The 25088-nt window shown below is 36.5% G+C and overlaps 1 protein-coding gene across 1 annotated transcript in view; it reads left to right on the forward strand.

Moving 5' to 3' along the window:
• CACNA1D (calcium voltage-gated channel subunit alpha1 D) overlaps positions 1 to 25088 on the forward strand; it is a gene marked incomplete at both ends in the record, with an annotated part of 193841 nt that overhangs the window by 101517 nt on the left and 67236 nt on the right. Inside the window, 12 exons of the mRNA XM_080625329.1 lie at positions 4644 to 4731; positions 5392 to 5418; positions 10720 to 10880; positions 11473 to 11698; positions 11837 to 12044; positions 14055 to 14175; positions 15216 to 15330; positions 16043 to 16112; positions 16704 to 16773; positions 17568 to 17712; positions 20042 to 20171; positions 22632 to 22691. Of these exons, the coding sequence (XP_080481455.1) occupies positions 4644 to 4731; positions 5392 to 5418; positions 10720 to 10880; positions 11473 to 11698; positions 11837 to 12044; positions 14055 to 14175; positions 15216 to 15330; positions 16043 to 16112; positions 16704 to 16773; positions 17568 to 17712; positions 20042 to 20171; positions 22632 to 22691 (1421 nt within the window). The remainder of the gene's footprint in view (positions 1 to 4643; positions 4732 to 5391; positions 5419 to 10719; positions 10881 to 11472; positions 11699 to 11836; positions 12045 to 14054; positions 14176 to 15215; positions 15331 to 16042; positions 16113 to 16703; positions 16774 to 17567; positions 17713 to 20041; positions 20172 to 22631; positions 22692 to 25088) is intronic.

The raw sequence follows: 25088 nt of genomic DNA on the forward strand, positions 1-25088 counted from the left end.
ACTGTTCATGTAACTGTTACATATATTGTTTAATAGCTCACACAGCTTTATAGGCTGCAATCATTTTTCCATAAAAATGGCTGAAAGTGGTTACAGTTTTACTTTGGATATGTGTTTCAACACATCCTTTAAATGAACAGGTTCAAATTCTGATGTCAGTTGTGAAGCAGCATGGAAGTGGCTGAAAATTTGCTATGGTCTGCTGCAAATGATGTCTTGCTGCTAGTACCTGACCTTACCCATCGAAAGCATTCTCAAGCATGTGTGTACTGACTTAGTTTCATCTCTGTCTTGCAGGGCAGGTATGTGTTTATGAGTAGGGTTTTTCCAAAATACAAATGGGTGGCCCATTTCTTTCTCTGTGAGAGTACTAAACTGATCTGAGTGGCTCAGATTTAGGCTACCACTGGATTATGGAAATCCCACCCTAAATGTTTTGGGGGTTTTTGTTATCTCTACTTCTATTTCTTTTAAAAGCACCACATCTGTAGATTTTACACCACTCCCAAGATTCACAGTGTCATCCTTCAGGCTAGACGTGGTTCATTCAGTGATGCTTCTGTTATGAAGACTGATTATTTTGCTCCCCTTCCACTGCTGTGCAACCATTCAACCTTATATTGAGCTTCATTGGGCTGTCTATAAAAAGGGAATGATTGTTGATAGTATCAACGTTAAATCTGCACTAAGAAAATAGATACCTCACTACAGTATCAAGTAGAACATCTTCCAGGCAGCCCCTCCTTAAAGTGGATTTACCCCAAGGAGCTTCACAGTCAGAAGCGATAGTACCATTTCCTTCTGATGTGTTTTCTGGGCATACAACAGACTTAGGAAAATTTGAGATGAATTTGCAATGATAATGTTGTCTCTTTGGGGATTTTGTTGTTGTTCTGTTTTCCTGTTTGACTACCTCAAGGACTTCGTGTAAAGGATTGAGAAAATCCATATACTGATTTAAAAAAGAATTAGGAGTTTTTTGGAGCTTATGGAATTGGTTTGATGTTACTAGCAGACAGAAGCCCAGCTGGCAACTAAGTACCATGCAGCTGCTTGCTCTGTGCCCCCCACCACTCCCCAGTGGGATGGGGAGAAGAACTGAAAAAAAAAAAAAGGTAAAACCCCATCGATTGAGATATGAACAATTTAATAATTGAAATTAAAGTAAAATATAATAATAATACAATAATAGTAATAGGAAATAGAGAGAGGAATAAACCCCCCCCCCCCCAAGAAAAGAATTCTGCAAGTGATGCACAGTACAGTTGCTCACCACCTGCTGACCAATGCCAAGCCTGACCTGAGCAGCAACCAGTGCCTCCTGGCCAGCTCTCCACAGTTTCTACACTGAGCATGACATGCTGCAGTATGGAGTACCCCTTTGGCTAGTTTGGGTCAAGTGTCCTGTCTTTGCTTCCTCCCAGCTTCTCGTGCCCCTTCTCACTGACAGAGCATGAGAAACTGAAAAGTCCTTGACTTAAATAAGTACTATGTACCAGCAACTGAGGTATCAGTGTGTTACCAACATTATTCTTGAACTAAATTCAGAACACAACACTGTATGAACTACTAGTAAGAAAATTAACTCTATCCCAGCCAAAACCAGGACACTCTTTTGCGAGATCTAAAATTTTACCAGTATAGTGCCTTTTTAAATAATTGTGAGATTTTTTAAATAATTGTGAGATTCTGTCCAGAAGCTGTTACTGAATGTTTGACTAGCTGTGCAGATCACTCACTTGTGAACCTCTTTTCCTTCAGCATGTGTAACCAGAAGGCCACTCAAGGTACATCAGCATGGAAATGAGATCAACCTGCGAATCAAAAAAGCACAGTGGAACTTGAACCAGATTAAAATTATTAATTATATACTTTCTAGCGAGAACATTTCCAACAGTAATACTTGCCACCACAATTCAGTAATTCAGGGTGGAATTTAGCCCACTTCTGAATTCTACAGTGACACTAAATTGTCATATCATAGGATTATGGAATTTATTTCTTCCAGCTCCAGCTGGCTAGAACATACCAATGCCGATGGACACTGACTTGCTGTTAGCTATACGTTAGTTATGTCCTGGAGTGGTGTTTGAAATCCCTGCTGCAAAATCTGAAAACTGTTTAGAGTAAATAGTGAACATTATAACATGAGAAAACCAATCTGTTTTCTTATCCACAGAAATAAAATGTAGTAGTTGATGTATTTGACCTACTTTCTGTATACTCAAGAAAGTTTTAAGCTGCATGCTGTATGGGTTGTTTATATTGCCTAATGCAAGCATTCTTTCATTTGAAACCGGTTACCATAATTTCAGAGAGCTGATAATCTTTCAGATCATTCAGAAGAATGCCAATAAAATAAAGACAAAAGATGAACAAAGAATAGAGACAATTTGGTATCTATCTTTGAATACTGGTGTTTATACCAGTTTCAAGATCTCAAAGCTGGCCTTACTGAGATCAGATGTTTTTTCAAAAGTTTATCCTGTGTGCTGTGCTTTGCCCAATGAACACCCCCCTTAAAAAGCTGTGGTCATGAAACTGAGTCTTTTCAAGCCTTGCCAGGTTGCTTTCATTAGTGAGAGTGGATGTGGTCATGCAGTGCTGTTGCTCTTTTCTCTGGGTAAAGATAAAATGACTTGCTAGCATTTCTGGAGCTAGACTTCCACATGGGGCCTTTCTTCTGCCAAGTTTTCCTTCTGGCATATGAATTACAGTATAGTGATAGCTGAATGATAATTCTAATGTCTGAACGGAACTGTTTATGGTTCTTTTTTTTTCCCTCTTTCATTTTTGTAACACAGCACCTTTAAGACGCTAATAGAGTTAGAGCAGGAGCACCGTCTGAAATAGAGAGCAACAGTCTGGCTGTATTTGATAATCAGCAGAACTGACATTGGCTTCAGTACGGACCAAGACTTTTCTTTTCTTTGGTACTTTGTTTTTCTTTATGCAGTCATGTTCAAAAAGGGCTAGCATTTCTTTGTGGAGGTTAAGGCATCAAGTCTTGAAGTAAGATTGTATTACTTTACACTTACTCTTTTAAAAATTATTTGGCACGTGTTAAAGTAAACAGCATTTGTGTGACACTGATGATTTATGAGAAACTGGATTCTAGGTACTCCTTTTAGATGAGGAAAGGGTTGATAAATTTGAAACACGAGTATGAGACACATTGCACATATGTAGTACTTGAGAAGTGTACCTAGCTCTGTTTTCATGACAGCTTTTAATAACAGGGTATGAAACAAGACTTCTGCATTCATACTTTGCAGTTGCCCATTACAAGTGCTAAAATGTTCATCATTAGGTGGCTGCAATGTTGTGTTTCTTAATAGCGTTTAAGTCACCCAGCACAAGACAAGTGCTTCAGTTCTTTACCAGACAGGGAAACTCCCTGCATTTATTGCAAAAGACCCTGGCATTTTTAAATAAAAAATATTAGTTCTGAAGATGTGAGACTATGTCTGAAATAGTTTTAGAATTTTTTTTCCCTAAATCCTTTCTAATTTTAATACTTGAATTTGGATGTCATCAAAGATTGTTTGCTTTTTAATGAAGTTACTTTTGAACTTCGTAAGCTGTGACAGGCACACAAGATTATCAATGTTCAGTTTATAAAACTGATTTATAAAGTGAAGCATGATATTAGAAGCATGAAATTTCAGTAATATTCTGAATGAATCGTCAAAACAGAAGGACCTTGTGAAAGAAAGCTTTGTTGTGCTTACTGCCTAAAGTCCCTTGTTTATTCAAGCACCTGCATGAACATTTTTTGATCTTTCTTTGTTATGCCAATTCTGTGTTTAACATTTCATGTCATGGAACAGATTCTCAGCAGTTGCAAATAGCAGCTGAACATTTAGTCCACATAGACCTGTCAGTCTCTCTATTTGGATGTAATTGATGGGGATGAAAACCAAGCTACCATCTACCACTTCCATGTATCTCTGTCAGTGTTGAGGCAATATATGAGAAAATGTTACTAACAGTTCCCACTTTGTACTTGATCCTTAGACAAATCAGAAAATTCAGGGCCTGATTCTCAAATCTCACTTCTATTAGGATGTAATTAAGTCTGCTTCAAGCCTCATTTAGGTTACCAAGATAGTTGTGCATCCCTAACAGAGACAGGCATTGTAGCCCTTCTGCCTTCAGTGCTCTCATTCCACAGACATTGGCTTAAACTCTCCCCAGCAAAACGAACAAAAAACCCAAACAAGAAAACCATCAAAGCAGCAAAAGGTTCAGCCCAGAATATCTGTAAGATCTTTTGTTCCAACTGTTCTAGTTTCAGTGCATCTTCCACCTCTAATTTTTTTCTTACTTTATGTGATATTTCTACTGTATAAACCATCAACATTAATTTTATGCTTTTCTTGTTAGTAGATTTTTCTTTCATGCTTGCTTTGCAGAAATGGAAGTAGTGTTCTTCCCTAGGAAGTACTGAGAACTTTGGCTGTTCATCTTTTCCAAGCACCTTTTGACATACGTTTTTCACTCTCTATATTTCAGTTGACTTGAAGATAAATCTTTTATTAGACCTGCAAAAAGTAGAGGCTTTATTGCAACAGAACAGGAGATCACATTCTGTGTAAAGCTTTCTTGGCTATCAATCTAAAGCAATTTCTGTTTCCTCACAGCAAGCATGCCCACCAGTGAAACTGAATCAGTGAACACGGAAAATGTTAGTGGAGAAGGAGAGAACCCGGCATGCTGTGGGAGCTTATGGTGAGTACACAGGCTGCTTTCAAGTGCTTAGCCTCATCATCTCAAAATATAAAAGGATTGTTTTCCCCTGTTGTTTATTTAGCCAAAACTGCTTTCAAATAGTCAAGCTTTGTATGACACTTGGGTTTATTTTGCCTTTCTGCTGAAATTCTCAATGTAGAAGCTATAAAACAATTCAACTAAACTTCTAGTGGGTCATGTTTCCTGAAGCCTTTTATAAAATGCAATGTCCATAATAAAAAGAAAATAACAGAAGTCCCCTATGGCATTTAAAATGAAGCATTTCCTGTTAAATTGTTCATGACCTGGAGAATATGTATTTTTTAGGCAATAACTGAATATATGAGAGTATTTCTGTATCTCATGGTGTTCAGTATTTATTTGCTCAGATTTTCATGGCTTCCAAGCAGCTTCTACACGAGCAATTTATTTACTTAGCTTTAAAGGAGACTTCCTTTCACTTAGAAAATTAGTAAAGCTTTAGGAATGGTATTTCAGAAAATAAATAACAGAATTTCAGCATTCATGATGCATTTTGTTAAAAGTTTGGTTTTGTGTAAATATAATTCCAGTGTATTGATTTGCAGAAATCCAAAAAGAACAAATTTGTGTTAATAATATTTTATACATTCTTGAAAATGTCTTTTCCCTTTCTTCTAGTCAAACCATCTCAAAATCCAAGTTCAGGTCAGTATTTTCCTCTCCATTGCTTTTTTTCTTCTTTGTGAATGTTTACATGTCATGATGATCTCATATAATTATTCCTTATTTACTGCAAATTTTACCTTGTGAAAATTCTTCCTAACAGTTACTGGTAAATACGAGAGTAAAGTATCCATGAACACTTTTGAAAATCAAACTCCCTGATTTACTTTGCTGATATCTGTGGCTCTCTTTTCACTTACTAGGAACACTTGGGAATATGAGCTTCTATTTTCACATATGATTGCGGAAAGGAAGAGTTACCAGCAAAACTAAGAATCAGTAGTCCTCATAATATTGACACTGGATGTGCCAGTACAAAACCAATAGGTTTCCTTATTTTATTTTCCAGTCTTATAGAATGTATATTTAGTAACTAGAAAGGATAATGGCAAGCACAGAAGATACACTCTGTTTAAAAAGGTTAGGTTATTCCAGGAAGGAGGAAAAAAATAAAAGTGATTTAAGGTAAGTAATCAAGTGGTAGACCTAGTGAATCCTGAAGGGCAAAAAAACCACTCCTACAGCTGCAGGCAACCCACAGAATAAATAATTTGCACAGAAAATTTTCAGTGATAAAAAGGGACAATCAAGAAGATCTGGCAACATCTGGCATCAGCAGTTTTGGCAACATGTGGAATTATTCCAATTTTTTAACCTTAGTAAAACTGATTTCAGCGTTGGATGTTTAGCAAGTAATTCATTTGCAACAGCAGTGTATTCTCCTTGCAACAATGAAGAGGATAGCAAACCCAGGTTTATTCTACTAGCCTTACTAGGTCTAATGACCTACCAGTGCTGACCAGCTGCAAGCAGTTGGAGTGGACTTGTGTTCCTTCTGAATAGCCTTCTTTCTTTTTTGGAGAAGAGCTCCCAGGGAACAGTTGACTGATGTTTTTCCACACTGAGAGGTTTATTCATGTGATGCTACGATCAAGGTTTATTTAGTCATCCCTTTCAGCCAGCAAACTGGTGACAGCATGTAGATGTTCCTCACTCTGCTGAACACTGCAACCAGTGGAGATCTGGCTATTTAGGATTGTGGTGAATGCACAACTAACTTTTTAGAAGTTTTATCATTGGTTATAAAAGCTGTGTAATTTCTTGTATGCCCTCTGCTACAGAAACTGACCTTAGCTACACCAAATGAATGAAGCAGTTATGTCCATGTGGACCTTTGAGCTTAACCCTTCATAAGAATTACTAGGTGAGATTGCTTTTAGCTTGATAAAGAGAAGCAATTCAGTGTGCTAATGGTCTGAAATTCCTCTTGCCATTGCTTCCAGTTACCATTATAGTAGAAAAAAATGGAACACTGCTGCATCTGTTTCCAGAAGTTGTTACAGTCAGCAACGGGATGTTGGTGTCTTTCATTTGGAGGTGCTAGAAGTTTTCAATCATACTTAAACTGAATTTGGTAATGGGCTGTGTTCAGTGGTCAGGGGTGACTGCACATTCTAAGCCAAATGCTAAATCTTGGTCTAATTCTCACTCTTCTATCCTGATCTTTGCTCTAGACTCAGGAGTGTTATTCTGCAATGGCAGTACACTGTGTTTCAGGGTAAAATAAATCAGGCTTGTAAGGGATATTGGTTTGGCTGTAAACATCTTTGCCTTTGGATCAAACTAGAAAATGCTTTTAATTTCAAGCTAGCCTACCTGCTGTACCAGAAGTGAAGAAAGAGGTTAATCCTTAGAAGTATGTTTCTGTAAAGTCAGATGAGTGCTTGATCAAAGGAATTGCATCCTGGCAAGATACAGCAATTATCTGCCAGTTTGTTAAGTGAAGGTGTATATTAACCACACATTATGCTAGGATATGTATGGATAAATATGATCTGTGTTGCATATTTGTAATCTTCCAGGTGGAATTTGGAAACTTTTGATACTAGAACAACTGCTTTTTCTCCTGACATGGATGCAACAGAGCTATGATTAGAGGAAGATGGGGATCTGCTAGTTGAAGAGCTTTGTGCATGTTTTCCTCTGTAAAGATCCCTCTTTTCAGAATTCACTTCCTCATTTATCAGTATGGTCACCGAATCACAGAATGTCTGTGGCTGGAAGAGACCGCCGGTGGTCATCTAGTCCAACTTCCCTGCTCAAGCAGGGTCATCTACAGCACATTGCTCAGGATTGTGAGGTAGCTTTTGAATATTTCCAGAAAAGAAGACTCCACAACCTCCCTGGGCAACCACTTGATTAAATGAACACTTTACTCTTCAAGTCATGCTAAAAATCTGGTACTATGCCCTGAATCCTGTAACTACAAAAATGAGGAGTAGAAAAATAACCTCATATGCTTCTATTTTTTCACAGTGAATGAGTGCTCTGGTGCAATTCTTCTGTCCCATATTTTATAAATAAGAATAGTGAAATCTAGAGTCTCTGCATAGATGTTAGCACCCACAATTACAGAAGAATTCATCTTAGGCATTAATATTTACTTTTCTTTAAGCTTACGGTTGAAAATATGAGGCATGCCTGTTTCACAGATACAGGGATTCTGCACGTGGTTCTAAACAGAGAGTCCAGTTTAGAAAAATACTATGTTATAATGAAAGGTTGCTGATACAAAATCAGCTGAAAATGAATGTTCCTACCCTTTTCATAGGCTTAGTATCAATACACAAACACACATAAATAGCAAGTAAAAAAATAAACTTTATAGATTCTGCATGACTGACTCACACTGAGTTCAGTTAGACTCAGTGGAAGACTGGATTTCCCATATGTGGATTCAAATTTAAGACCTGGTACCTAAAGGGACCAGCTACACATGAATACCTGAGTGAATGAAAGTGAAACTGGGAACACATTTGTAAGAAAAATGATGTTCTTATAAATAGTTACGAACAAAAAATGATTATTTAATGAGAACAAAAGCAGTACATAATTTGGTTTGTTGTAATGAAACTATGTCAACTATAAATGTCCTTTGTGATTTTAATGTTTATTCAGCTTCTATGTTTTTGTTAAATTTCTTGAAAGCAATGTTATATCATTGCAAAGTTATCAAAATGGAATTTCTTTTAAAAATAAAAAGGTACATTTTGCTCTTCCAGAAAAACATTATGCTATTTGGTTATAGCTAGGAGGGGCGGTTGCAAAAAAATAGAACAGTGTCCAGTGAAAATAGTGTAATTTGTTTTCCTGTCTTTTATAGCCACAGGTTTTCTGGCACAACAGGCCATCTAATTCACTCTGCTGCTTACTGTTTATTTCTTTACTTGTACCGATCTAATGAAGGTAGAAAATTACTCCTATTCTCCTTTTTGAATTTTTGTTTTATTTCTGTAGTCTTTTTGCATATTAGTCATATTACTAATTTTTACACATTACTTATATTAGTCATACACTTCCAAATGTGAGTGCCATTGCAGCCATTGCACACCCTTTGACAGTGCTGTCATAAATGTATCACTTAGTTATACTATTTTGTCAGATTCTACAGACCTTTGGAAAAAAAAGAAAAAAAAGCCCTGTTGACTTCGGGGGGCTCTAAGTAATATACTTTGGGGCTGCTTTTGGCTCCTCTGATGGAGAGATCCAAACAGGGATATTCTTGTCTCATCGACTTCAGTGATAGGCTGTATAAAAAGGCTGTTTTACCTACCCAGGGAGTGGGCCATCCTAATGAGGGCCATGGTTCACAGGGTACTCGCAAGATAAGAATGTTCTTGAATACTGTGTTGATTTAGGTCAGGACAGGATATTTTTCCTTTATATGGTTAGAATACTGCAAAGGCTTGAATCATCTTTGTAGTGATATCTGAAACTAGTGTTAATTTCCAGTACTACAAGTACAAATTTAAGGCGCATAAAGAAAACTCAGCTAAAGCTTGAATGCAGTGTCAAGCTCAGTTATATTTATGATGTTATTATTGCATATTGATTCTATTTTCTGAGGCAGATGTAAAACATTTCTGACTTCAAAAATAGTAAAAACAATACCTGCTAATTCAGACACTTAAAGTATTAAGAAATTAATGTAATTATTTGTAGCAATTTTCAAATGCCATAGTTCAATGTCTTGGTACTGCCAAAAGGGCTGCATTGCCCTTCCTCTGTCTCACCCACTCATTCTTCATGTTCTCTCTGTGATATGGCAATGCAGTGAATTGTATCACACAATCGACCAGCTAAAAGCAACCTGGAAAAAAAGAAATTGTTTTTCACCAGTCAGTTCTCAGTTCTGGATCACTTCATCAGGCTAGTTTTGGCAAAAGGGAAAGCAGGAGGCAGAGCAAGGAGAGCAGACCATTGCTTTCTATCGCAACAGATTTATGCTAGACTGGCTTGATAGTGAAAATAGAGGAAGAAATTTATATATGCACACTCTTCTCAGTTCTTTGCTATTTTAAGGCTAGGTCAAGCTTCCATTGGAGTCTGTGCTTGCTTTGTCCCTTGAATGTTGGATGAAGCACTTGTCAGTACTTAAATTTTATTATCTTAGTCCACAGCTGTAGTTGTGGGTGTATGAATTTTATATGCCTCCCTTTTAGGCAATATCAGCTGCTTCCTAATCCTTCTCCTCTTATGACCCAGCAATGTATTTTCTTCCTGTTTCACAAATGGAAATACAACCCAGGGAGTCTAATTGGTTTGCTAAAGTTCCCAGAAGCAAAGCAGAGAAATTAAATCTGGTTTTATGAGTCCTCAGCTAAGCTAATACCCTCACTTGTGAATCCAGCTCCTACCTAGATAGGGCTTGTTTACTTATCCTTGATTGTCACTCTTAGTCATTCCACAAACATTTGCCCACTGACACAATTTCAAGGCACATCAGCAGAAACCTCTAGGAGTCACTGACTGAGATTACTAACATTATGGGGTAGATTTCTTAAAGTTGACCTCAATATTCCTGTCTTGTTTAATCCTGTGAGAATTGTGCCTGTATTTAAACTCAAAGCCTATGTTTCAGGCTAAATGTAATTTGAATTCTAAGTTGCTTCATTGGCTTTTCTATGCTGCTGTTAAGTGTATGGGGCCTGTTAGTGAAATGTTAAATGCAGCTTAGTCTAGTTGTCACAGGCGATTAGAGTCTCTACAAATGGAGGTCTACATTTGAAAATCTGTAGGGAAATTTAAAAAAAGAATAGCAGATTATTACTCTCTAATTTTCAACTGGTAGTAATTTATGCAACTATCTGAAGTATTGCACGTACCTCTGTAAAATACAACTACTCACACATATGTACTTGCACTGTTTTCTACTCAGAAGAAACCCTGCTTAAGTTCATCTTTTCTGTATAATAATAAACTTGTTTTTATTTGAACTTTCAGTCGGCGCTGGCGTCGCTGGAATCGATTTAATCGAAGAAAATGTAGAGCTGCAGTAAAATCTGTTACATTTTATTGGCTTGTTATTGTTCTGGTCTTTCTGAACACATTAACTATCTCATCAGAGCATTATAATCAACCTGACTGGCTGACCCAGATCCAAGGTACATTTAAAAATTACTTGTCCTGTTCTTGACTATGAGTATTTGCATTCTATCAGTGGCTACTGTTGTACTTTGCCATTTTGTTGTTATTTGCTGACCTGAAAGATATTCAGCCCAGCCAAAGGGAGATACAAAAAATGACTGAATGTATTTGATTTCCACAACTGTAACACAGCTTAATGGCATTACCAGCTAAAACCTGACAATACTGAATTGTAAATACCTGTACTTTTATTGTTAAACCATGCTTGAAAGTTGAGAAAGCAAATAGTTACTGGCACAGCGGAATATGCTGTGGGCTCTGTTGTTTAAGTTACAGTGTGGACTCAAGGTGTGAGTTGAGCAGCTACGAATTGCACAATGGATTGGAAAGATGAATAGTTTATAAGTGGCAGGAAGCTTCACATCCCTGTGTAGCTTTTGCCATTTAGGCATCAAATACAGTCCACCTTAAAAAAACAGCACTTCCTCCTTTAACAAAAGGCTGTGAACTAGGATAGAAAGCATAGTACAAGTGAAAACACAAATGGAATCTATGAAACAATTCAGGAATGTCTTTTTGTTTTTTTCTTTTTTTAATATTTTGTTTCAGATATCGCAAATAAAGTTCTTCTGGCTTTATTCACCTGTGAAATGTTAGTAAAGATGTACAGCTTGGGCCTGCAGGCTTATTTTGTTTCTCTTTTTAACCGCTTTGATTGCTTCGTTGTTTGTGGTGGCATTGTTGAAACCATTTTGGTGGAGTTGGAAATTATGTCACCCCTTGGAATTTCAGTGTTTCGCTGTGTTCGTCTCCTGCGTATTTTTAAAGTAACAAGGTAAGATTATACTGCTAACTTTAGGGATAGCTGAAGGGTGGTCAGCAATTCTTTTGTAATACTTCATCATGCTCTGCTCTTTTACTGGTTTGTTTGGGGTTTTTTGGTGTGTGTTAACACACGCATTTTAATTTATAGGCACTGGGCATCCCTGAGCAACTTGGTAGCATCCTTGTTAAACTCAATGAAGTCCATTGCTTCACTGTTGCTTCTGCTTTTCCTCTTCATCATAATCTTCTCGTTGCTTGGAATGCAGCTGTTTGGAGGCAAATTTAATTTTGATGAAACTCAAACAAAACGGAGCACCTTCGATAATTTTCCACAAGCTCTTTTAACTGTATTCCAGGTAACTTTCATCCCGTATGAGACATTTTAGCTTTGGTGATCAGCAAAACTGTTTAAGTGATCATGTTACCTGAAAATAAAATCACAAATACTGTTTATCCCGTTTACTTTAAGTAGCATTCTGCTCATTTAATTCAGTACTCTGGTAGCTCTGCATCATTTGTAACTTTTGTTTCACGTGTTATTTGACCTATCTATGCAACATAGCTGTCATATTACTTCACAAAATTAAATCTCCTTTGTCCATCAAATATGAGACTGGAAAAAGAGGTGGATTATTATTTTTATTTTAATCAAATAGTTTTCTTTAACTTCATCAGCTATATGAAAGCTCAGCTATTCCCAAGCAGGAAAAAATGAGAAGCACTGTAAGAGTTCATATTTGCATACGAGCCATATCACTTATTATAATATCAAAACAAGTCTTAATTTCTTTAAAGAGGCACTGTCAGGTTTATTAAAATTTAAAATAACTTGTCTGTTCCTTGTGGAAAAGGGCCATTCTTACAGTTTACTTTTCATTATTTTATGATGCTTTTTTAATTTTTCCCGATTTGGATACTGGAATTAGGCTAATTGTTTTCATCTTTCTAGCCATTTTCCCCATTCAGCTTTGCACATTACCACAACGTTTTCAGACATTGTAGATGACTGTTTAAAGCTGACCCTGCAAGACTCAATTTAGTGTCAAGTTCCTGTCTCTTTGGTAGAGGTTTTATCTATTGGCTGCCCAGAGAAAGCAAAAAAAAAAAAAATCTTTCCACATAATTTTAAAATAAGGAGATCTTAATGAGAAACTCCCTTAAGTGGAAGTGTTCACATTTGACCTGACATTGCCCCTTTAAATATTAAGACTGTACTTTCAAACTCAACTGAGTTGGATTTTATTTAGAATTTAGGCTGCCCCATTTTCAAAAGCATGAGGCTTCCTTCAGTTTCAGAATAAACTCAGGAACAACCAACCTGCTAGGTGCTCAACAGCTATGAAAATCAGCTTGATAAATTTAGCTCTTCAAAAATGGATTTAAGAATTTGGCAGGCATATTATTTTCTTAAACAACCACTTAATTACTTTGAAAGAGACTCAGTATTACATATTTTCTCAGGATAGACCTGGTAATTTTAAGAAGTTACCTAGAAGTGCCCTGTAAACTGCTTTGTAATACTCAGAATTTTTGTCATACAGAAAAAATGGAGTTGCCTCATTGTAAATTATCCGTTTAACTAATCAACAGATTTCTGTAAGATTCTTCTAGAGTTCAGTGAGATTGTGTAAAACAATAGCTAATAAGAGAATCATGTCATTCTTCTACAGCATTGAGCTCCATTCAGTTTAAAATTGCTTCCATTTCAAAAGCTATATTAGTAGTGTGTGAGGTACGTATATTAAATAATTTATGATAGGAAGGCAGCCAGTCCTCATTAAAACTGAAACTGGATAGACCAATTTGCAGGACTAACAAATGGCATATACTAAAAAAACTCCCACACTTTGGCCACTATTTCAAAAAAATAGAACCTTAAAACATACATTAATTTGATTTTCAAGAGTGATGAACATTTGTGGGCATTACTACATATGTGGCATTACTGAAAAATCAAGGCTCTCACTTTTGCATGCTAAAATCAATAAAATTATAAGCTTCTATTTTATTATTTTTGCTTTTTAAGTTAAGTGATGTAAATGCATAGCATAGAATAAAAGCTAGTAGAGTTAAATCAAAGCTTTCAGGAGATGCTTAGATGGGGCTTTGAGCAACCTGATCTATTGGAAGGTGTCCCTTCCCATGGTAGGAGAGCTGGAACTAGATGATTTGTAAGGCCCATTCCAATCCAAACCGTTCTATGATATGCTTATTTAAACGGAAATTTTAAAACAATGCTTGAAAAGGTTATGGTATTGCTTTCTGTATACAGAAGGTTAGCCTTATTGTGTGCTGTGGTCAAAGAAAATAGATTTCTCTGTTGCTCATTTTGATATTGAGTTACTAATAATATATCCGCTTCTTAGATTCTAACAGGTGAAGACTGGAATGCTGTTATGTATGATGGCATAATGGCTTATGGTGGCCCATCATCGTCAGGCATGATAGTCTGTATATATTTCATTATCCTCTTCATCTGTGGTAACTGTATCCTTTGCACTCAAAAGCCTCCAAGTGGGGCTGTGTGCCACAGACATAAGCAAAATTGTTTTAGGAGGAAGTAAATTGCAGTGGACATGCAAGTGCTTCCTGCATTCACCAAAACCTTTATACAGGCTTTGTAACTATTCCCTAACGAGCAAGACTGCAGTGATCTCTGAGTCTGTCTCCAGCCACCACAATGGCAGAAACCAGAGCTGGTTTGTTTTTACTTTCTCCAGTGGGAAGGCAGCCTTATTCTACCTGCTTGTCTCTATTTGATTTCTTTGCCTCTGAAATGCATGGAATGTAGTCTAATCTCAGTGTCAGTAATTTCCTGATCCTCTTTCTGACGCTTGATATAGCCCTCTTAATTCTGATATAAACTGACAGTGACGCCAGTGATCCACTGTATAGTGCAGGGACCAGATGAGAGAAATCTTCATGGAGAAATGTTGTCAGTTAGGATTAAGTCTGCCAAAGCATTCCTTTTTCTTGCCTTCAATGTACTGGAAATGCTTCCTTGGTCCCATATGGCAACAGAAAGTAGTGTCATTCTGAGAAGTTGTAAAAGGTCATGAGGTGATAAAAGGACAAACCCATTCTATTTTCTGTATTATACAGTACTTATATCAGGTTTGCTACTTAACTGATATGGACTGAAGTACAGATTTTTATATAGATTGTTGTCGACACAGAAGACAGTGTATTATAAAAATGAATTTTTCAAAATGCCTGAACAGTCTTCACTTTTAATAGACAATACTTCATATTTTAAACTTCCTCAGGCTAGCATAAAGGTGGATTTCATTGATAAAAATAAATGTCAAGTATTCTGCTATTTTAAAATCAGGATCTCTGCTCATTTTACGCCCAGGATTAACCTAGTCCATTAAATGAGTATTATTTGCGCTGCAGTTAAGCATCACAAACCTCTATGCTGTAGGTCAGTAATACGTGTTTTATATCTTTCATGTTGTCAGTGTTTCTGCTGATAAAAACCAAACAAATATAGTAAGGCATAATGTCCTTAAAATTATTTGAAATAGATATCTTGCTAAATGTGTTCTTGGCCATTGCTGTGGATAACTTGGCAGATGCTGAAAGTCTAAATACAGCTCAGAAAGAAGAAGCTGAAGAAAAGGAAAGGAAAAAGAATGCGAGGTAAAATAGCATGGGCATGTTGAATAAGCAGGAGAGGGAAGGAGGATGGTACTGAATTCCTTCATAAGGATTTTTTTACTTTATATTAATGTCTTTACCTTCTTCAAAATTTATTTGGCTCAGGAAAAAATTTAAAGAGTTTACCTAGACTTTGAAATTATACAAAATTAATATGATTTTAGATAAAAGTTGGGTAGTGACTAGGAAAATAGGGTGAATTAAGGACATAATGATAAGCCAACTGATATTTAAACATTGCAACAGCAAGATTTATTGTGCAATTAGAAAAAGAATGTATCTGTTGTTGCCAGTGCACAACTCCCTGTGGAATCAGTTCTCTAAGCCTTATATAGACAAGAAGAAAACCTTCCTTTGAAATCAGTGCAGGCCTATTGAAGTCAATGCCAGTTGTTTGTATGACTCCAAGGGCACAGTTTATCCCTCTAGAAAGGAGGAATGATCATGTGTTGAATTTTTTAGGGATTAGCTTCTGGAATTGTATTCAAAATTATAATCTTTTTAATGGATCATTGCATTCAAATGTGATAGATTTTTATTGCTCTGACACCTGCAGCTGTGTAAATAATTTTGAATATTTAACTATGTGGTTTTAGGTATGTTGTCTTAACTTCTCATCAAATGAGTATATTTCACTTAAAATCTTTTGTCTTTACATGTTGTGCTTTGTAATTGTTATTGTATTGTTTTGTAGAAAAGAGAGTCTGGAAAATAAAAAAAGTGAGAAGTCAGAAGGTGACCAGAAGAACCCCAAGGATAGTAAGGTGTTTATTTAAAAATTGTGTCTTTTCTAAGAAGCTGTTTTACAGCTAGGGAATATTTCAAGACTGTTGGGCATTGTACAATTTCTTTTAAGAACCCATCATCCCTACATTTATTATGGGTTTTGCGTCCTCACAGAATGTCTTAATCCAGAAAATCCTTTTTGTTTCAGGATATTCTGAGAAGGGAATCTCTTAGAGCATGAAATAGTTAATGTTAGAAAAATCTGGTGTTATTTTAGGATCCCTGTAGGTATTTTGCCTGATAAATCCAATGGAAGAGATTAATGAATGCTAAACTCTTAGTAGAACATTCAAACATTCTTGGTAATTTTTACTAGAGCCTCTTGGTTATAATCTCATTGTGACCTACACAGCCAGAAGAATGTGGATACTACAGTAAAATAATCTTTTAAACGTATGTATTAAACTGTCAGCTTTCCTATGTTCTCAGTTACCCTGTTTCAGAAAACCCTAAGTGTAGGTATCACTTCCCCTACTCTACACTATTTGGTTTGCTTTCTGTTGAATTTTTTACTCCAAGGTACATGTAAATTTATTTTTTCTTCTTGTGCATCCCTTTCATTGCTATAGGTGACAATTACTGAATATGGAGAAGGAGAAGATGAGGATAAAGATCCCTATCCACCCTGTGATGTACCAGGTATGTGAATACCAGTCAGAAGACAAACACATTCCAGTTTATATGCTAAAATATCCTAAACTTGCTCCTGCTGAACACCAAATCAATCTTTTGAAGTTGGTGAAGTTGCGCTCTGTTATCAGTGAATAAGCAGGCCTGCATGCTGCTAAGTATCTTCTCCTGCAGCTTCCTAGACAGTACAAACAGCATACGAGAGCTAATACTGTGAGTTTAAAGACTGCTGTGATAACACTATCTGGATGTGAGAGCAAATTCTAAACTTTTCTGAAACATTTGATGAAAAAGGACGTTCCAGGGCTGCTGACATTCAGTCAATTTTGTCTTAACTTCTTCTACTCCAGTGAACATACTTATCTAAAGATCAGTTCTGTCCAATTGTCTGAGCGCCTACTGAAGAAATCTGCCCTACCTTTTGAGCACTTGGTGCTCAGCCAGCGCACAGAACTCAACACAGCTAGGCAGGGACTGATGGTCGGGGGCTGATATTAAGTGGGGCTCCAGAGCTATTTGCAGAGGCTGTAAGTGGAGTTTCCAGATGAGGCTGGTTCGAGCCAATAAAGACTATTAGTTCTCTCAGGGCATTTATGCACACACCCATATATGCTCATAAACGTGTATAAACCTGTGACAACTGTATGGATGTTCATATATTTATTCATAGATTTTTAAAGCCATGATATGAATATATATTTCCTGTAAGCCATATATATTTTAATACAAGCCATGCTTTTATATTTTATGAACAAAACCTCAATTTTTTTTTTATTTTATAGTAAAAAGTGTTTAATTTAAAGTAGGTGAAGATGAAGAAGATGAGGAGGATGAACCAGAAGTACCAGCAGGCCCACGTCCCCGTAGAATATCAGAACTAAATATGAAGGAGAAGATCACACCGATTCCTGAAGGGAGTGCCTTCTTCATTTTCAGCAGCACCAATCCGTAAGTATAATTTTGAAAAATACTGGTATAGTCCATTAAGGTTTAGCATTTGGCCTGAGTTGAGCAGTAGCAGTTATTTTTCTCCTTCTTAGTAGCTGGTGCAGCGCTGTGGTTTTGACTTTCAGCCTGGTAACAGTGCTGATAACACCAATGTTTTCAGTTGCTGCTCAGTAATGTTTACTCTGACCAAGGACTTTGTGAGTCTCATGCTCTGCCAGGGAGGAAGGGAAGCCGGGAGGAAGCAGAGACAGGACACCTGACCCAAAGTAGCCAAAGAGGTATTCCATACCCCAGCACATCATGCCCAGGATGTAGAACTGGGGGCAGTTACCTGAAAGGGCTAGATCACTGCTCGGTCGGGCTGGATATTGGTCATCAGGTGGTGAGCGGTTGTGTTCTCTTTCCTTGTTATTTCTTTTATCATTATTATTATTGGTGGAAGCAGTAGTGGTTTGTGTTATACCTTAGTTACTGGGCTGTTCTTATCTGGATCCGTGGGAGTTACATTCCTTTGACTCTCCTCCCCATCCGCCCAGGAGTGGGGATGGGGAAGGGAGGAGTGAAACAGAAACTGTGTGGTCTGATTTATGGCTGGGCTTAAACCATGACAGCATTGAAGTAAGAAGCCTCCTTCTGGTAAAGTTAGGAATAGAACTCCAGTATCGTCAACAGGAGAGAGAATGGCTTCTTTCCTAAAATTTTCTAAAATAATTGGTAAGTTAAAAGAATTTGATAAATATATTAATTTGCTTGCCACTGTTGAAGATAATAGCATTTTGTACATATATTCTGTCAAGTCTGCACATGTCTGAAAAGTACTCTAATGTATATTACCTATTCAGTATGTTATTCATTGGAAATGGAAGCTGTTGCATAAGGTCTGAGCATCTTCTACATGAGATAGGATTCCTAGTAACCCTAATAACCTTTTTGGAGCCATACAGGTTAGGAAGAAGAGAAACTGAGAGAGAGAGAGAAAGAGAAAATAAGGAAAAAGAATGTATGTATTCTTCTTGGGGTAACAGCATTTTCCCATATTCAGGCAAAAACTGAAAATAAAGACAAATATTTTAAAAAATGAAGAACAATAATAGTTGGGTTCATTCACTGCTCAGTATAACTCCCAAGCATTTGAAGTTTTACACTGATGAAGAAAGCAAGCTTCAGTAGTCAGTTGCTACTGATGGTTGGCTAGAAGTAAACTAAATTCAGTTCCTACAGACTGAACATAGCTGTTGTATTTTATATAGCAATTTCATGAGCATTCTTAGAAGGGAGCTTAAGAGTTATTTGGCATGGGAGAATGCTCAGACCTCAGTGGTAGAGGTCATTACAATTAAGTTGAGAAGATGGGTGTGATGATAAAGATGCAGTGTTTTGGGCTTGTATCTTATTTATTGCATGGGTTGCCTAAAGCTCTTCAGAATTTTCAAACAAACTGGAAAGAGAGCTATTTAGACTAGCAATTTTAAGAACATGTATGCTAAATGTAAAAATGTTTCATTTGTTGACCATATCAAATTGCTTTTGGCCTCAACTAATGCTACCTATTCTCAGGCCAAAGTTGCCATCTTACTTAACTAAGATACACTATACTCAAATAATCTACTTAGAACAAATTTTCCCCAAGAGCCTTCTGATTCTTCAGCAGAACTTAGCCAACTTCAGTGTTAGTTATGAACCTAATCCTGCCTTTTTCACAATTTAATTCCAGACCTACTCTACCAAGATGCTCAGTATCATTTGTAATAACCTTGAGCTCAGTGACTCTGAGCATATTTACAGTTCCACTTCATGTTGTGACTGAAACTTAGTAGCTCTGTAATTTTTGACACCCACTTCTTCTGTAATTCTCTAGAAAAATCTTCACATAAGATTCTGATTTGGGTTGAGTCTTTAAGTAGCACAATGAAATCTGTAGCCTAAGCCACATCTCACCAGATGAGTATTTTTGACAGTTTTGATAAGAATCAAATCAGAATGGGGATCCAAAATGACATCATCTATCACTGGTCCTTTGGCATCTCTATGTGCGGAGTGGAAAAAGCACTGGAACTTCTAGTGGCATTCATAACCCATTGAACACCAGTAGGAGCTTGGAAATCCTCTCTCAGATTCCTCCAATAAGTTCATCTTCAGTACAGTGGATTGGATTTTGAATTTATTTACATTTTAGAAATCAGAGCAGTAGCTTCAGCATTTGCATTTTTAGATGCTGATGGTTGATCTGTTCTATCACTGTTGGCAGAGTAATAGAAGACATGTTGTATATTAGCCATCTACTGAATTCTGTTTGCACACATGGTATATTTTTGTATCTCTTCTTCAGAATTCGAGTGGGATGCCACAAACTCATCAATCACCACATCTTTACCAATCTCATCCTAGTCTTCATCATGCTGAGCAGTGTTTCTCTAGCAGCAGAAGATCCAATTCGAAGCCATTCTTTTAGAAATAATGTAAGTCCTTCTTTTTTATATCTGAATATATCCTCACAGGATAACAGTCCTTTGGTGTTAATGCCTGATTTTTGATTTTCAAGTTTAGAAGCTTTCCTTTTCCTTTTTCAAGTGTGTTAGTGAATGTATGGATTTGTTTATAAAGATGGAGATGTGTTTGACACAGATGAGTTTGAGTTCCACCACATCAGACCTGAAGATCCTTGAGTCCCTGATTGGCCATATCAGAAACTAAACAAGTTTTACTTCTTTTTAAACTCACATATAAGATGAGGCTTAGAGCATGCCCAGCTCCTTACCTGCAGCGAAATGCCATTTCAGCCTATGATGAATAAAAAAATTTGGAAATCTTCCTGCATCCTTTTTAGATATACTTGTAGGAACAAAATATTTTTAAGAATATTAATTTCAGAATTGTCTCTTTTATTCAATATAATTATAGTTTATGTTGTGAGTAAACATCTGTGTTCTAAAACAAATTCCTCAAACCCCATTTTAAGTTCTTAATATAGTAGAAGACTTGACTGTTACTCAAATGCACAATTATTAGACAGAGAAGCAAAAATAAATCCACTTTCATGGCCACTAATGTATATCTTAAAATTTGAATAATAGACTCAACTAGGTTGGAAAAGACCTTTAAGATCATCAAGTCCAACCTTTACTTGTTGCACTTAAATTAGTAGTGAAGCAAGCCTCTTATGCTGTTGCGAGTTGTGTGTTCTTTAGGTTAGGTATGTAATAGCAGAGACAATGCAACTTGGTAATAGTCTGTGGAGACATCTGGGATACTTTGACTGAACTTCCAGGCCTCTCCTGTCCTAGATATAAAGTGATCTGTAGAGATTGCCAGGGAGTTAGAGAAACTCCTTCACCTCTTTCACGAAAAATGGGCCTACTAGGTCAATAGAGGTAGTATCCCTTTACTTTTCGCTAGTGTAGATGCAGCCTCTGAAACTACTCTTGCTTTTGACTTTCATCAAAGGTAGGAAGAGGTCAAAGCACAAAGACACTCTTCATGTACTATTCAGTAGATCTCTGTACTTCCCATAACTGTAAAACTAGGCAAGTGCAAATCACATTGATGGATAAGAAAAAGAGCTGGTTTCTGAAATTGTTATTGTAGAAATGGTTTGAAGGGCTGGTAATTGTTTTTGGAACTAGAGCAGTATTAGGAAAATGAAACTGGAGAGTGGTGGTAACTGAAAGGGTTATTCCTATTGAGGACATAGGTAAAACGTGTGAGTGGTTTCAAGAAGACAATACTCTCTTCTTGTAAATATTCACTATATGCACCAGACCTGCATATTTTTCTTGTTACTACCTTGAATGATCATGTTCCTTCCACTACCAAGCTCGGCAAGAGAATTAAAGTTTACAAACAAATATCATTAAGTTTTGTTTTGTTTTCTTAACTCTAGAATTAATTCCTTACTGATTAATCTTTGTTGCATGGCTTTAACATTTGCCTGTTTTTTCAGCCACAGCAAGGGACAGAAGGATGTGATCTTCAACTGAACATGGGGGAAAAAATTATTTCCTTTTATATAATGTAATTGGAATACTTCCTTTGTATGTTGTCTCTTTGTTTTATTTCTCCTTCACATTTTATTAGTTGCTGAACTAAAGACAACATGTTTCTGTGCACAAGTGTTTGCTAGTTGGATTTCTGGATCATTGAAACTAAACTAGTAACCTACTGCAGTGCATATTGACCGCTAAATGCATTGTGATAGCTAGCAATATGGCCACCTTGAAAGGGTGAAATCTTCATTGTACTGAAACATATGGCAGTGTTCCTGTCAACAGCAGTGAGGTCAATATTTAATCCAGAATCTTTTTAAAATTTTTCATATCTCTAGGCAAATGTTGTGAGTTCTTTTTAAATTTCCTACATATAAATCACTGCTCTATCTTGCGAGTTCAAGTAAAATATAGTAGTGCGGATATAATGTAATTTAGTTATTCATTAATTGGCTTTGTGGCAATCTAGCCCAATCTATACAGGAACAATATAATGTAGCAGAATGGAGAATGATGTGTGATCTAGAAACATCCATTGAAATTTTATTTTCTGATGCAATACTTTGGTTTTAAAAAAAAAAAAAAAAGACTTTTATTAATAAGTAGCTATTCTTTGTGTAAGATTCTGTATCTGCGCTAAAGGCTGAAGAAAGTACCTGTGAAAGCAGGTGGATAAAAGTCTGAGTTGAAAAAAAGTGTTGCTTATTGGATTCTGTTAACTCCTTAGGGGTGAAATCTAATGTCTAAGTACAGTGGTATCCAATAAATTTTTAAGTAAAGAAAAATGGTTGCACAGTAGCTGCAATTCTAAACTACTTTGTCTAAATTCCCCATCTATGTCCTTTGATTAATTCAGGTGGTGTTGTGCATGTGGTCTAAACTGTAAAAATTTATTAGAGATGGATTTCTCACTGTGGTACGTATTATACCTTGCAGATACTTGGTTACTTTGACTATGCTTTCACAGCCATCTTTACTGTTGAAATCCTGTTAAAGGTAATGCATTGTTAATTGATCCTTATTAGCTCAAAAACAGCTTTAGCAATAATGTTTGTAACTTTTTGTTTACCTTCCAGATCCTAGGGTATGCAGATTATGTCTTCACTAGTATGTTTACATTTGAGATCATTTTGAAGGTAACAGGTTTTTAAAGGAAATTTGTCTAAAAGGATTTTCCTTGTGTGTCACCTGCCAAGAAAAGGCACTTGAAATGTTCTTCGCCTTTTCTCTAAGCGATCAAAGCTAAACTTTTTAAACCAGAGGATTTTTTCATTTGGCAATTCCTCATAGTTTTGATTGGGTTTTTTTTTTTACCATTTGGGTGCATGAAGAAGCTGATTTTTTTATCATTAATTTAATAATTCTTTTTCTTTACCCTTTTGAACTTACAGTTGTCAGAAAAGGGAAAAATAATTCACTGCGCATGAGCTTTTCGTTCTCCTTGCTCTGGCATTTCCAAAAGAGATAATCAGTCTTTTAAGGAGGGAGCATGTAATTTGTCATTTCTTTTGCTGAACTATATCCACAGAGCTAAAATAGTAGATAACTATTTTCTTGCAATAGGACTTGCAAGATATCTTGCATTTATCTATCTATATACTAAGATACTTTGCATTTACCTTGGGCATACATTTAAATACACAGAAAGGCATAAATATGCTTGCTTAAATGTATTACCCATGCATGAGTCAAAACTTGGCATTTTAATGTATAGTTTGTGTACTGATTATTAAGAATATCCACTGGGGTTACTCGGATTTTAGATTTATGAGGCTTACTCTGGCAAAGAAAGCATGTAACTGAGGATTAGGTTCACACATAAGAAAATGTTAAACAAAGAAATACAAATTTTTGATGGAAATCTGAAAAATATTTTTTCAGAGATTTAGACATGATTCCTAAAGGTTTCATGCTGTGCATATTCATCGTGAGTTTTCAGTTGAGTAACCCTGTTCTATACGCTTAAAAATTTCTGGTGCACTAAGAATCTGTACATAAACTTTGCATTTCCAGTTGAGGATTAAGCTTAACAAAATCTCTCCTCCCAGCTTTTGCTCATATTGCTGTGCATACTCTTCACAATGCAATTTGATTAATACTAATTTGATACGATATTTGGGCTGTTTACAAGATAAGCTGTACTGTAAGTAATAGACTATTTTTATACTTGAGAATATTGTCCCAGATGTATGTTTATCCCCTTCTTCCTTGCAGCAGGGAGGAGCTTGCTGTAGAATTGATTAATCTTAAAGCATTTGTAGCATTCTAATACAAATATCCAAATTTTTTTTTGCTAGGGAAAGGCCAAACTAAAGGACAAAATGAACCACTAAAAAGAACTGTAGCATTAGATCAAATTAGTTCCCAGTCTAGTTCCCAACTAGTTTGAAGCCATTGAAATGTTACCAGTATTTCTGTGGCAGAAGAATCTGTAGATTTCTAAAGCTCCTGCAGTTCCAAGTGTGTTTCTCTAGAAGACAGAGGAATTATAAAGTATGGCATAAAAAAGGCATAAATGAATGCGTTAAGAAAAGCAACATACCAACTAACTGCAAAATATTCTTCAAAATAGTCAAGAGCTATCCAGGGGAAATAGGAAAATCTAGGGCTTGGGCTGTTATATCAGACATTGTAAAATATTATAAAGAAACAAGAAGCGTCATCATAACCAAAAACGTGGATGCTCCTGACCATGTTCTCCAGGAAGCTCTGCCCTGCCATGCACTCACTTGTGCTTATAAAGGAAAATAAATTGTACCCTAAACCCCATTTTTTTTTAAAAAACGTAATGGACAAGCAGAACATGACACATGCACATATGCAGCGCCTGCTTTACTAACGTGACAAGACACTGGCTTTGCTTGCTTATGGCTGAAGTCTTCCATACTTTCCAAGCTGGGTTTTGCACTGTGCTGTCTAGTATCTAAGTTGTACAGAATCTGTTCATGTTCTGCAAGCAGTAAGTTCAAATCTAGACCTGCAGTAACAACAGCACTCCTTAATTTCCAGGAAAAAAGTATATGAAACTGAAATTAAGGTAATCAGAGGCAATATTAGCTGTAGCAAAGAAAGTCATAAGTATCAAAAAAATAATGATTAAAGCAGACTCTCTCTCCCTGTGCTCTGTCTGAATGACTGCTCTGCAAACATGAGGATTTCCATGATTTGGTGTCAAGTATATGAATGAGGATGTGAATAACAGAAAAGCTGCAATGTCAGTTTTAAGCATGTAAGAATTCTCTTATGTAATCCCTACATGGCGTTGAAATCCAGCTTACCATCCTGTTTGCAATGCTGGGGAAATGTGAAAACATCAGAGCAAAGGTCAGGGTAGGGCCTTGTGATTTTTAAAATTGCCTCAGCTGTGCTAATCTCCCAGCCCATTTAAACCAG

The sequence above is a fragment of the Psittacula echo genome, assembly GCF_963264785.1.
Source record: "Psittacula echo genome assembly, chromosome: 9".
In the NCBI taxonomy this organism is placed as follows: domain Eukaryota; kingdom Metazoa; phylum Chordata; class Aves; order Psittaciformes; family Psittacidae; genus Psittacula; species Psittacula echo.